At 45.7% G+C, this 14,516-nt stretch overlaps 1 protein-coding gene across 2 annotated transcripts in view; it reads left to right on the top strand.

Annotated features, from left to right (window-relative positions):
* Positions 1 to 14,516, top strand: part of VIPR1 (vasoactive intestinal peptide receptor 1) — a 498,950-nt gene that overhangs the window by 399,694 nt on the left and 84,740 nt on the right. For both annotated transcript variants that reach the window (XM_082258025.1, XM_082258024.1), the window contains exon 7: positions 9,686 to 9,839. In XM_082258025.1, coding sequence (XP_082114151.1) covers positions 9,686 to 9,839 — 154 coding nt within the window. The remainder of the gene's footprint in view (positions 1 to 9,685; positions 9,840 to 14,516) is intronic.

Here is a 14,516-nt window from a genome sequence, read left to right as displayed (position 1 = left end):
ATGTTAGTGGGAGGAATAGTGCCCCATCACTGGTGTCAAAGGAAGGAATGTGCCTCATCGATGGTGTCATTGGGAGGAATAGTGTCCCATCACTGATGTTAGTGGGAGGAGTAATCCCCCATCATTGGTGTCAATGGGACTGATGTTAGTGGGAGGAATAGTGCCCCATTACTGGTGTCAAAGGAAGGAATGTGCCTCATCGATGGTGTCACAGGTGGAACAGTTCTCCGATCAATGATGTTAGTGGGAGGAATAGTGCCCCATCACTGGTGTCAAAGGAAGGAATGTGCCTCATCGATAGTGTCATTGGGAGGAATAGTGTCCCATCACTGATGTTAGTGGGAGGAGTAATCCCCCATCATTGGTGTCAATGGGACTGATGTTAGTGGGAGGAATAGTGCCCCATTACTGGTGTCAAAGGAAGGAATGTGCCTCATCGATAGTGTCATTGAGAGAAATAGTGTCCCATCGCTGATGTTAGTGGGAGGAGTAATCCCCCATCATTGGTGTCAATGGGACTGTTGTTAGTGAGAGGAATAGTGCCCCATCACTGATGTTAGTGGGAGGAGTAATCCCCCATCATTGGTGTCAATGGGACTGATGTTAGTTAGAGGAATAGTGCCCAATCACTGGTGTCAATGGAAGGAATGTGCCCCATCACTGGTGTCAATGGAAGGAATGTGCCCCATCACTGGTGTCAATGGAAGGAATGTGCCCCATCACTGGTGTCAATGGAAGGAATGTGCCCCATCACTGGTGTCAATGGGAGGAATGTGCCCCATCACTGGTGTCAATGGAAGGAACGTGCCCCATCAATGGTGTCATTGAGAGGAACAGTGTCCCATCACTGGTGTTAGTGGGAAAAGTTGCTCCCCATCATTGGTGTCATTGGGAGGAATAGTGTCCCATCATTATTGTCAGTGGGAGCAATTGCTCCACATAGTTGGTGTCATTGAGAGGAATAGTGCCCCGTTGTTTGTGTTCTAGGGAGGAATTATGCCCCATTGTTGGTGTCTTTCGATGTAATAGTGCCCAAAGGGCCAGATAAAGGCAAGCAAAGGGCCACATCCGACCCCCTGGTGGCAGTTTGGAGACCACTGCCTTATGGAAACCCTTTTAGTACCTCTTTGCGTGTAGTTTTACTGGGAAAATCTCTCCAACAGGTTTTTTCGACAGCAATAAAACCTGACAAATGTTCTAACCCAGAAAGTTTTGGCTGGAATTAGGCCCTATTAACTTCAAGAAAACTTTGAGTCATAACTCTTTGATTAATTCCAATGACTTCACTATGTATGAGGAGTTACCCTGTATTTAATTTATGAAAACATTTTCTAAGCTATTTTCTAAAATAAGCTGATAACATTTTGATGGCGGCAAACTACTGACAGCTGTAATGCGTTAGTGTGATGGAAGGTTCCCTTGTGTGTTTTTAATCATTTGCTATTTTGGCAGACACAGCTTTGGTAAATGCTTTGAAGGTCAATCCCGCTCACTGGTGAAATCCCCTAGAAATATTGTATTGAGGTTGTGAGGATATTTAGTACCTTGCTACTGAAAGTCTAAAATGACATAAAGGTATAACTTGTTGGTAGTCCACTGTAAAGGCTTGTTTAAACTTGCGGTTGGGGGCATTAAAAATGTGCAGTTGAGCCGCATTTTTAGCTCCCCCCACTGCCCCTCCCCTTAAGCTGCAAAGGGAATAATAGGTGGGGGTGTTCACCTGCTGTGGTCATTATACTTTGCTTGCAAAAACTATACATTCCTGTCATGTTCAGTGGGCAGTACGTTGGTGTGGCATCTGTGGGGTTAAATCAGGCAGTGAGGAGGCTTCATAATGCCTCTTCACCACCTGTCAAATTTTCAGAGGAGCAGTAGTCTTGCCCCACATCTAGAAGCAAACTTTGAATGAGAGGGCACAACAAACTTTAACACTAAGTGTCGGTTCACACTATGGCGACACGACTTCGAGGCGACTTAATAAAGTCGCCGTGCACCGCGACTTCCGCGCGACTTGCACCGACTTCACATAATGGAAGTCAATGCAAGTCGCTCCGACTTTGTCCAAAAGTAGTGCAGGAACCTTTTTCTAAGTCGGAGCGACTTGAGTCGCTCCTATTAGAATGGTTCCAATTGCACAGCACCTGTCCGCGACTTGTCAGGCGACCAAGTCGCCTGACAAGTCGGAACAGTGTGAACCGGCACTTACCCTTTTATTCGTTTGTTATGTCAAAGAGATGGTCAAGTGGTGGGAGTGCCCACTAAGTTATAATAGGTCCAGTTGACTTTTATTTGCCAAAGCGAGAGTCGCAGAAGTATCCAATGCGTTTTGAGGGCTCAACAGCCCCCTTTATTAGGGCTTGTGTTTGCAGAACGAAAAACTAGATAGCACACTGGACCAGGATGAAAAGTTTAAAAAGAATCTAATGACATGCAAGAGTGAATGTTCAGGGTAGTGGTCAGACAACTTTCATCAGTGTGTGCCAACCATGTGTGGCATTCCCTCCCCTTTTTTTCGCCCCATACCACAAGTGAACCTTCTTGAGGCATCCACATGTTGCCAAGTGCCAGTCAGCTGTTTACATGGCAGCAAGTTCCCCGCTTACAAATCCCGTTCCTTGGCCATCATAATTGTGTGCATCACCTTAAGTTGTTTCTGGCCAAGCTGTATTTTGTTTATTCTAATTTAGATATAATCAGGATGTAGCGCCCTCCTAGATGGGCTGCTAGGTAAATTTCGTTTTTTTTGCTCCTTCTGCAATCAGGTGAGCAGAGGTTGTTTGGCCGGGGGTCTGTTCAGGATTTCACAGGCTGGCAGTTGGATTGCTTCCTCCTGCCTTTAGAAGAAGTTTCTAGATCTTGAGGTGGAAGAATTCAAATAGCCAGCCTGAATATTGATCAGGGCCTAGCCAATCCCTGGGAAGGTGCGCCCAGATGGTGGCTGGGAGGCTGAAAAATAGTCTGGAACCCTGGAGAGATGGTCTTTTCCCAATAAGGAGAGTTCCCAGGGAGGTTGCCCCTGAAGCAGCCTATGGACTAGGTTGCTGTCCTGTTAGGTCTCAGTGGTGCAGGGACCTGAAAATGACTTGGAACAGGATTCCTAGAAAGGGACCTGGTCTAGAGAAGGATTGCCTCACTCACAGAATTGTGTCCATGGAAAGCTAGAAGTTGCACAGCTGTCCTGGAGGCTTGCGAGTATCTAGAAAGCAAAATTACTCTTATTAGGACTTTGAAGACAACTTTTGGGTTAAAATATCAATATTTAGTGTTCCGGTTTGAAAAGTCTTTTACCACATATATTTACATCACATAATATAAAAGTATTTTTTTCAAAAGTGGAGTACAACATTATAGATTACAGATCTATGATTACAGATCTTGTGAGTAAAGACTGATCCCTGTTACTGTACAGAGTTCTGAAGATAGCAGCAGTACCAGCTGCTGTATATTGGCACAAGGTAACCAGATGCCAAAAAGGCCTGCTCCATGGTCTTTAGCTGTAAAGGAAAAGACTGTTCATTGTTCACATTAGTTTCAGGGGAAGATTGTCCTCAAATAGTGGATTGCTATTCATTTTGGAATACCCCTATTCCCTAACCCACAGGTGTCAAACACAAGGCTCGCGGGCTGAGTTCGGCCTGCCAGGCCATTTTATGTGGCCCTCACACCTAGGGCTTTATTTTCAGCTGTAACATGGTGGGACTCTGCCACCTCCGGCTCTTGTAGATCCCTGCCTACCCTGCATGCATTTACGGCGGGGCACAGCAGTGCCAACCAATGATCTCCCTGTAAGTGAGAGAGAGAGAGATGCGGAGCCACCTACACTGCGCGGAGGTAATAGAGCCAGGCAGATGAGTTGTGAGGAAGCTTTTTGGGGGTTGGGGGAAATCTGTACACCGCACACTCCTGGACTCTGCACGCCACGCACTTCTGAACTCTGCACTCTCTCACCCATAAACCCTGCACTCTGTATGTCATAAACTCATAAACCCTGCACTTTGTATGTCATAAACTCCTAAACCCTGCACTTTGTATGTCATAAACTCATAAACCCTGCACTTTGTATGTCATACACTCATAAACCCTGCACTTTGTATGTCATACACTCATAAACCCTGCACTGTGTATGTCATACACTCATAAACCCTGCACTGTGTATGTCATACACTCATAAACCCTGCACTGTGTATGTCATACACTCATAAACCCTGCACTGTGTATGTCATACACTTATAAACCCTGCACTCTGTATGTCATAAACCCTGCACTCTGTATGTCTTAAACTCTGTTCACTGCATACTCCTAAGTATCTAAGTAGATACATAGTCTTACAGATACAACTGGCCCTTTGAGGACAACCCTAATGCTGATGCGGCCCACAATGAAATTGAATTTGACACCCCATTTCTTCCCCCTGTCGTCATTCTGTAATCCTCACAGAGCCGACAGCGGGAGGCGGGACAGTTCTGGATGGTCGGGCAGAGCTGCTCGAGGTTAACAAGCAAGTGATTGGCTGCTAGCATGAAGGGCAGTCCTAGCAGCCAATCACTATCTCGCAACGCCCGCCTCCATCCAGACAGCACAGCATATCTCCCTCCGATCTGTCTGTGTAAGGTAGGACAGTGAGGAGGATAAAGTTAAACAGGGCTGAAGACTGAATGTGGGAGGGGGGGATGCCGAAGATTGCAGTGATGAGGCTGAGGACGTCCAAAGTGTGGGGAGGCTGAGGACTGGAATGTGGGGGGAGCTGAAGACTGGAATGTGGGGGGAGCTGAAGACTGGAATGTGGGGGGAGCTGAGGACTGGAATGTGGGGGGAGCTGAGGACTGGAATGTGGGGGGAACTGAGGACTGGAATGTGGGGGGAGCTGTGGACTGGAATGTGGGGAGGCCAAGGCCTGGAATGTGGGGGCAGCTGAGGACTAGAGTGTGGGGGGGACTGAGGACTGGAATGTGGTGGGACAGAGGACTAGAATGTGGGGGGACCCATATGGAAGAAAAATATATTTCCAATATATTTAGAGAAAATTTTTTAGAAATATATTGAATATGGCCAAAATTGTAGCATTTCAAATATATATCCAATGTATTTTGGAAAAATAAATTAAAGTGGAGTTCCACCCTATTTTTATACTTCCCTCCATCTTCTCGCTCCGGGTCACCTGAAAAAGAAATGGATAATCGCATATTTTTTTTTTTTTTACTTACCTCGTAGCGAAGAAAATATACTTACCTTACTTCCTTCTTCCTCCTTCCTCGGCCGCGGCCCGTCGTCACTTCCTGGCTCTGCAATGATTCCTGGGAGCTGGACGTCATAGCTCCCAGGAATCATTGCGCCTGCACCGGCCCCGACGTCAGTTCCGGGTCGCGCGCGTCATCCCCTTCTAAACAGCTTCTGGGCATGCCCAGAAGCTGTGGAGGGATGACGCGCGCGACCCGGAAGTGACGTCGGGGCCGGCGCAGAGCATCGTGGGACCAAAGAAGGCGGAAGAAGACGCCGAAGAGGACGCGCTGGCTTCAAGCTGCCCACATCTGAGATGGCAGCGCTGGACAAGACGTTTGCAAGGTAAGTATTTGTCCTAACAGGTAAGTGCAACCCGGGACAGATCAGAGGCTAGCCATTGTGGAATGCACTAGCCCTGACTGTCCCGGGGGTATTAAAAAAAAAAAAAAAAAAATCCAGGGTGGAACTCCGCTTTAAGAATGTTTTTTTTAAATATATTTTAAATATATTTTTCTTCCATGTGGGGACTAAGGACTAGAATGTGGTTTGAGCTGAGGACTGGAATGTGGGGGAGCTGAGGACTAGAATGTGGGGGAGCTGAGGATTGGAATGTGGAAGAGCTGAAGACTGGAATGTGGGGGAGTGAGGACTGGAACATGGGGGGGGGGGGGGGGCGGCTAAGGACTGGAATGTGGGGGGGGGGGGGGTGCTGGGGACTGGAATGTGGGGGGACTGAGGACAGTAATGTGGGGGAATTATGTAAATTCACTACTGTGAAAGGGGTGAAGGGGGATGATGTGAAGGGGGAGCTGAGGACACTCATCAAGAGGGGGTCTTGATGTGAATGGGGAGGGGACTGTGATGTGCAGTGAGGACTGAGGATGGGTTAAGATCTGTGCATTAGGTGCACTATCCGCAAGAAACACAGAAAGAAGTCCTTTACCTCTTTAAGGAGAACTGTGCCACACCATGCCGTTTGGCGCGCGTGAAAATGCGCGATGGTACTGAAATTATATTCGGACCTCTGCTAGAAGAAAATTTTACTGACTGGACCTCGGTGAATTGTAATTCAATACCCCTGCACTAGACTATTCGTTGGAGTGAATGGACTATTACTTGGGAAGACAGGCAGCCTCTACACTTTTGGGGAAGAACCAGTTCAAATCTGCGGCCCCTGCGGGGGTAGTGCTACAAGTATGTTAGTTAGGGTTAGGCTGACCATACATTATACAATAGTTTTGTACAATTTTCCTTAGATTTACCTAAATCATATCATAGTTCCAACCTAAACACTTTCAGTTTGTATCCAATGAGGCAGGTCCTTTCACTACATAGTTGAAGGTAAATCTAAAGGAAACTGAATAAGAAAACTGTGTAATGCATGACCAGGTTTACCTAAGCTATTGTTTGAATGCCACGGGCAGTTTATTTCCAGTTATTTTGTGGTTAGCATGTATTTTATAGTTGGTATGTTTTTGGATTCTGGTACGGTTTAGTGATTAGGGAAATTATATTGGTTTGGTTCGCAGGAGATCAGGGCACCCAGCCTGAAATTCTGAAATGCCAAATCGCAAACTTCAATAAACTAGGAATAATTTGCTAGCGTTTGATTAAAAACAAATAAAAAAAGGTCATGGGTATATTTTTGGAAAAAGAAACATGTTTTGGGGTCATGCCCCTTCATTATAAACTCGCATGTGTCACACACTGATAGGAGGCAGGGCCTCGAAACACGTAAGCGGAAGTACTTTCTGTCCAGGTTGCAGGCTCAGCCCCATGTAACACTCACTTTTCTGGATGAGTTTTAGCAGTTTCACCCCTCATTTGCTCAGTCTTTCCCAGCCTTTTTCTTCACTGCATGCGAAGTCTAAAAGGTGGGTTTATCTTCTCCAGTGCGTTCTGTTTTACTTCACTTTTATGCAGGGCTTTTTTTCTCCGAAAATAGGTGCAAGAACTCAACCACGACCCCTAAACCCACCTCCCCTCTCCACACGCCCTCCAAACCGCATCAAATAGTGGATGTAGTCAGGTTTCACAAGCAGTGGAAGGGTCTTACAGGGGCATTAAATACTAGGAGTGCATTATGTAGAGAGTGCAGAGTTCAGGGGTGCATTACGTACAGAGTGCAGAGTTCAGGAGTGCATTACGTACAGAGTGCAGAGTTCAGGGATGCGCTACACACAGAGTGCAGAGTTTGGGGTGCGCTACACAGAGAGTGCAGAGTTTAGGGTGCGCTACACACAGAGTGCCGCAGCCAATTAACTTACCAGCATGTCATTCTTTTAGACCTCAGATATCTCTTATGCCCTTAAAAGTATGACATCACACAAAATCTGCTTTTCGAACTGGTGCTTTCACAGGCCGGTAACGGCCTGTTTGCATGAGACCGAAACGGGAAGTGACTAGATCCTCATCATTTCCGGTTTCTGACGTCACACAGTGGGAGGAACAACATAATTTCCTCTAACTGTGTCCCAGGAACAGAATGCCGCTGGTTGCATCTTTACTAGGGTCCCCGACTGCTTGGGAGAACCCGGTAAATTCGGAGGTGGGAGGGGGGTGGGACCCCCTTCTGCCGCCTGTAAAAGTAATGCAGTGTCTTCTTAGCCACTAGGATTGCTTTTACATTGAAGGGAATCTCCAATCTTAAAAAATGATATCGCGATCATAGCTGCAGCGATAACCGAGGTATCATCCTTCCAATACTGCGATTTTCTGGTACATCGCTGGATGGCAAGTGGTTAATAAAGATTTTGGTCTCAAGACTCTCTAACAGCCCCTTAAAGTATAACCCAAATGCATTTTTTTTAGATTTGGAATGGTTATGGGTTAGAACCCATTTCAGCTTTTTTTTTTTTTTTTGTTATCTGTTGCCCCATTAAATTTTGAGTTGCCTCCAGAAGAGTAATAAGTGGAAATCTGCCAATTGGAACACTGTTTTGCATGGCAATTGTCTGGGAGGGGATATACTGTATCTTAGATTCAGTGGCGGCTGGTGCTCAAAATTTTTGGGGGGGCGCAAAAAGAAAAATGTAATAGGTATTGCTTTGCGGCAAAAAACGCGGTAAAAAATTTGCGTGACTTTGAGGTCATGGTACAGGCATGGCACAGGTGATGGTATAGGCATGGCACATGTGATGGTATAGGCATGGCACAGGTGATGGCATAGGCATGGCACAGGTGATGGCATAGGCATGGCACAGGTGATGGCCCTGGTGATGGCATAGGCATGGCACAGGTGATGGCATAGGCATGGCACAGGTGATGGCACAGGTGATGGCATAGGCATGGCACAGGTGATGGCATAGGCATGGCACAGGTGATGGCACAGGTGATGGCACAGGTGATGGCACAGTTATGGCACAGGTGATGGCATAGGCATGGCACAGGTGATGGCACAGGTGATGGCAGAGGCATGGCACAGGTAATGGCATAGGCATGGCACAGGTGATGGCATAGGCATGGCACAGGTGATGGCACAGATATGGCACAGGTGATGGCATAGGCATGGCACAGGTGATGGCATAGGCATGGCACAGGTGATGGCACAGGCATGGCACAGGTGATGGCACAGGTCGGCTTCAATCACTTACCTTCTGACGGCGGCGGGATGGCGGGATTCCGGGAACCGAGACGATCAGCGCCGTGGACGTCCTCCTCTTCAGTCTTCTGTCTTCCGGTCCGGGTGGCGGGAAGGAGATCGGGCGGTGACGGTGCGTGACTGACGCACGCACCGGCACCGCCCCCATTGCGAGTCAGCGATGTCCTGGATGATGATTGGTCCAGGCTGGAGACTGGACCAATCACAGCCAGGATATCACGAAGGTGGGGGTGGCTCAGCGCTTTTTCCTGCGCCCAGGTTACGCCCCCAGAAGGCAGCCAATCGGCGCCTCTTCTGGGTCGTAAACCTTACCCCCCCCCCCCCCATAGCCACCAGGCCGAGCGCATAGGCCTGCGAACACGGTTTTTTTTTTTTTCAAAACTTTATTTGTTGTTTTTGTCATTTTTTTTTCTATTTTTTTTCTTTTTTTTTAGGGGGGGCGGCGCTCTGGCGCCCCCTATGCACGGGCCACCACTGCTCAGATTGGAAAAAGTTCCTCTCATATCCTGTTAACTCTACTGGACCGGAAGTGAAGAACAATCTGTCCAATGAGACACAAATGGCAAACAAAATAGACTGACAGTGGTTTTAACCCTTCCCTACCCTATCCAAAATTTAAGAAAATAAAGTTGGTTTTAGATATCCTATAAAGGTCCATTTACATGTGATTGTAATGCAGGAAGTTTACAATCGCACGTTAAAGCAATTTGAGTTAAGGCGTCCCAGGAGAGGCATTGAAAATCATATCTGCACTGCTAGAGAAAACCTAATGCTTAGACCCTAGAGGGCTGGCATTGGACACATCTGCTGTGAGGTTTTGCATCGATTGATTGTTAATATCACATGGCTTATGTTTTATTCCAGGCTGGATGTAAAGCTGCGATGGTGTTTTTCCAGTACTGCATCATGGCCAACTTCTTCTGGCTTCTGGTTGAAGGCCTTTACCTCCACAATCTGCTCGTCATCTCCTTCTTCTCAGAGAAAAAGTATTTCTGGTGGTACATCCTTATTGGATGGGGTGAGTAAAATATTTTCAAAAAGTCTTCAAAAAAAAAAATATATATATATATATGAAAGAAAGACAAAATACATGAAAGCTTTAGTTGTCAGAGGACCACAACTTACCAGTACCTTCAGATTGCAGTACTTTGTAATGAGAAACATTGGCATTCTGAAGCAACAATGCAAGGACACTTACCAGTTACCAACCAGTCTGCAACAAACCGAATTGACCCTGTTTAACATTTCAGGTTAAAAACAAGGGGTTTAGTTTGCACACATTTTTAAATATACATGTAAGCTGCAAGCAACCACGTCAAGGCATCCCTGTGTACTGCAGTCTTAATTCACTTTGTGTGTCTCCCAAATTGGAGCACATACAGGGGTTGGACAAAATATGGAAACACCAGGACAAAGAACAAAATCGTCACCTAGTACGGTGTTGGGCTACCTTTGGCATCCAAGATAGCCAGCATTCTCCTGGGAATTGACAAATATAAGTCACGGATGGTGGATAATGGTATCTGATACCACTCTTCATGTAAAAATTGTTACAGTTCTTGCAAAGATGCTGGAGGCGGGAAAACAAGCATAAAAGCTTGTTCTCCAAAATTGACCATAGTGACTCTATGATATTGAAGTCCGGTGACTGCAGCCCCCAGGGAAGATGGGAGGCTTCATCTGCATGGTCTTTAAACCATGATTGAACAACACCAGCTGTGTGACTCGGAGCATTATCATCTTGGTGAATCATGTTGTGTTTCCATTATTTTGTCCAATCCCTGTATATAATAACAGATAGATTATGGGCAGATATGCATGGAGAGAGCCAACCCCTCTTTAAAGGTACAGGGATGCACTTGACACTTAGCAAAAGCACAATGGCAGTTGAAGGTATTGAGTTTGGCCCTGTACCAATTCACTGACAGTACAAATAAATGGCAACTACCCCAAACTATAACTAGCCTTTACAGCAAGGAGCACTTACCTGTTGTACCATTGAAGAGCTATGATGGTGGTAAAAGACATAGGGGCCAATGAATGGAACCACAGCGGGCAACAGGAGACCAGGCACCCAAAATACCCAGAAGTGTAATAGGTCCTGAAGGTTCTTCAGTTGACTGAACTCTATAAGGAAGAGAAAATCGATGGCACACGTAACAAGGCAGGTAAGTATTAGCTTCTTTCTTTTATTTTAAATGGTTTAATCTAGTGACAGAATCACTTTAAGTGAACAGATCAACACACTCATCTATTGTTGCATCAGTTGACCTCTCTTTGGAGAATTAAGAATCAGACAGGTTTGAAGACCTATTGCCATCCATTTCACTTTAACCTTTTCAAAGGTGTGTATATTTGGCCACTTCTCAGTCCACTGTTGCTCTCCTTTTCCATTAACACGAAGCCTTACTCACCTGTCACCACATGTTCAAAGAGAGTTTGCCTATTGGTCCCAAGTAGCAGTTATCGGACAGGGAGGCAGCATTTGGATGGGGTTGGATCCAGATGTTGACTTGCCTATAAGTTGGGGAAATCAAGCCCTTAGTAACATAATGAAGCCAGGATCAGAATGGCATGCAATGTAGTGGCTTCTGGCAAACAAAGGTAACGGCAGGCAACTTATGATGCCTACCTTTAGGATGGACTTTTACAAATTTAGAAAGGTTGACAGATTTACTATATCAATGGTAAAACTTGAAAGACCATTCTAAGATTGCACCTGGTTATTGGTGCACTAAACATTTTGGAAAATGACAGAGCTGTCATACTCTGGAGGGTCAAGAGATCTTGCAAGTTAAACAATACACTATAAGGCCAAATGTTGTGGACACCTGACCATTTCAAAACCAGTTAATTCAAAATTAGCTAAACCTTTCAAATTATAAAAAAAAGCAACAACCAGGGTTTCATGAGATTTTGGAGTTTGTCTGGGGAAGCTTATGTCCCTTCCAACCAAGAGAGCATTTGTGAGGTTAGGTACTCATGTTGGATAGGAAGACCTGGCTCACAATCGGTGTTCCAGTTCCTCCTAAAGGTTTCCAGTATGGTTGAGGTCAGGGCTCTGTGCAGGACACTCAACGTCCTCCATACTAAACTGGTCAAACCATGATTTTATGGAGATATTGGTTAAGAAGACCTGGCTTGTTAGAATTCACCCCAAAGGTGTTCAGTAAAGTTGGAGGTCAGGGCTCTGTGCAGACCACTTAAAGTGGAGTTCCACCCATTTTAGTAACTTTAGATCTATGTAATCCCCTTTAAAACTACTTTTACCAATGGAAACTTTTTTTTTTTTTTTTCTAGTAAATACCTTATTTTCTTCTTTATTCATCCTCTCCTCACTTCCGGGTCCGGCCGCCGATCTGCAATTACGTCATTCGGCGATTCGCAGGGGGTGCTGGGATGTATCTCATGGCATAAAATCTTGCATTATTACACAGGAGCTGAGCTGTACTGTTTGTATTGAGGTCATGCTCTGCCCCGCCTCCTCTCAGTGAGCTGTACTGTATGTATTGTATTGAGGCTGTGCTCTGCCCCGCCTCCTCTCAGTGAGCTCAGTGAGGATATAATGCTTTCAGTCCTCGCTCACTGAGAGGAGGCGGGGCAGAGCACGGCCTCAATACAATACATACAGTACAGCTCACTGAGAGGAGGCGGGGCAGAGCATGACCTCAATACAAACAGTACAGCTCAGCTCCTGTGTAATAATGCAAGATTTTATGCCATGAGATACATCCCAGCACCCCTGAGAATCGCCGAATGATGTAATCGCTGATCGGCGGCCGGACCCGGAAGTGAGGAGAGGATGAATAAAGAAGAAAATAAGGTATTTACTAGCAAAAAAAAAAAAGTTTCCATTGGTAAAAGTATTAAAGGGGATTACATACATCTATGTAATCCAAGTTATTAAAAATGGGTGGAACTCCACTTTAAGTTCCTCCACACCAAACTGATCAAACCATGTCTTTACAGAGATGTTGGTTGAGAAGAACTTGCCTGTTAGAATTTATCCCAAAGGTGTTCAGTAAGGTGGGGGTCAGGGCTCTGTGCAGGCCGCTTGAATTCCTCCACACCAAACTGGTTTAAACAATGTTCTTTATGGAGATGTTGGTTGACAAGACTTGACCTGTTCCAATTCATCCCGAAGGTGTTCAGTAGGGTTGAGGTCAGGGCTGTGTGCAGGACACTCAGGCTCCTCTACATTAAACTGATCAAACCATGTCTTTATGGAGCTGACTTTGTGCACAGGGGCACAATGACAGAGGGGCCTTCCCCAACTGTTGTCACAAAGCTGAAGGGGCACAACGGTCTAAAACAGCCTTTCTAAACCTTTAGAACACAGAGGAACCCTTTAACCACTTGCCGACTGCCGCACGACTATTTACGTCGGCAGTCAGCCCCTCACAGGCAGAGCGATGTAGTACAAAGTCGCTAGCCTGTGAGGGTCTAGGGAGCAAGCGTGCGCCCCCGGAGGCGCGCTCCCATGCGGTCACGGAACCCCCCCCCCCCCCGCGCGTGTGACCGGCAGACCCGATGTCCGCCGGTCACTCAGCGATCGTTGGTGCAGAGGGAGAAAGGCAGGCAGCTGATGTAAACAAGCCGCCTGTCATTCTCCCCTGTGTAGGAATAGTGATCATACGGTTCTACTATGTAGGATCGTTGATCACTGTTCCTACACCTCAAGCCACAGCCAATCACAGTTAGAATCACGCCCCTAGGGACACACACAACCCCTCCCTCTCAAAAAAAGTTAACCCCCTTCACTGCCAGTGTAATTTTACAGTAACAGTGCATATGTATAGCACTGATTACTGTAGAAATGTCACTGGTCCCCCCAAAAGTGTCAAAAATGTCAGTCAAGAGTCCGATCTGTCCCCCGCAATATCGCAGTACCGCAAAAAAAATCGGAGATCGCCGCCATTACGCGTTAAAAAAAAAAAACAACAAAAATGACAAAAATCTTTCCCTTTGTTAGTAAACGCGATAACTTTTGCGCAAACCAATCAAAATACGCTTTTTGGGATTTCTTTTACCAAACATATGTAGCATAAAACAAATTGGCCTAAAATGTTAAAAAATTTTGATTTTTACATTTTTTTGGGGGGGAATTTCATATAAAAAAATATGAAAAATATTGTTATTTTTGCAAAATTGTCGCTCTTTTTTTTGTTTATAGCACATGATCAAAAAATCGCACAGGTGATCAAATACTACCAAAAGAAAGCTCTGTTTGTGGGGAAAAAAAGGACATCAATTTCATTTGGGTACAGCGTCGCACGACCGTGCAATTGTCCGTTAAATTCACGCAGTGCCGAATCGCAAAATAGGCCCTGGTCAGGAAGGGGGTAAAATCTTCCGGGGCTTAAGTGGTTAAATAACTTTCTGTTCTTGGGTAGCCCCTGATAAAAATTACTTTATCTGCAACTCATGGCACGTGATGGTGTGATAGTCAGTGGGAAGATTGAACTTTTCTCAGAGACAGAAATTGCTCATTGCTCAAGGAACCCCTAGTAAACTCCGGAGGAACCCTAGTTGAGAAACCCTTGTCTGAAATGTCTTTTTATGCTATCAGATTAACAGTACCCATCACTGGAAATATCTGAAATTGATATTTTATTTGCACAATTGATCTACTTTTGATCATATAGGTAGGTATGATGGTAAGATGTCTATAGAACCTTTCCCCCTATAGCACAGG

Source organism: Pelophylax lessonae (genome assembly GCF_965119305.1).
Source record: "Pelophylax lessonae genome assembly, chromosome: 5".
In the NCBI taxonomy this organism is placed as follows: domain Eukaryota; kingdom Metazoa; phylum Chordata; class Amphibia; order Anura; family Ranidae; genus Pelophylax; species Pelophylax lessonae.
This window is presented reverse-complemented; position numbering and strand designations above follow the sequence as displayed.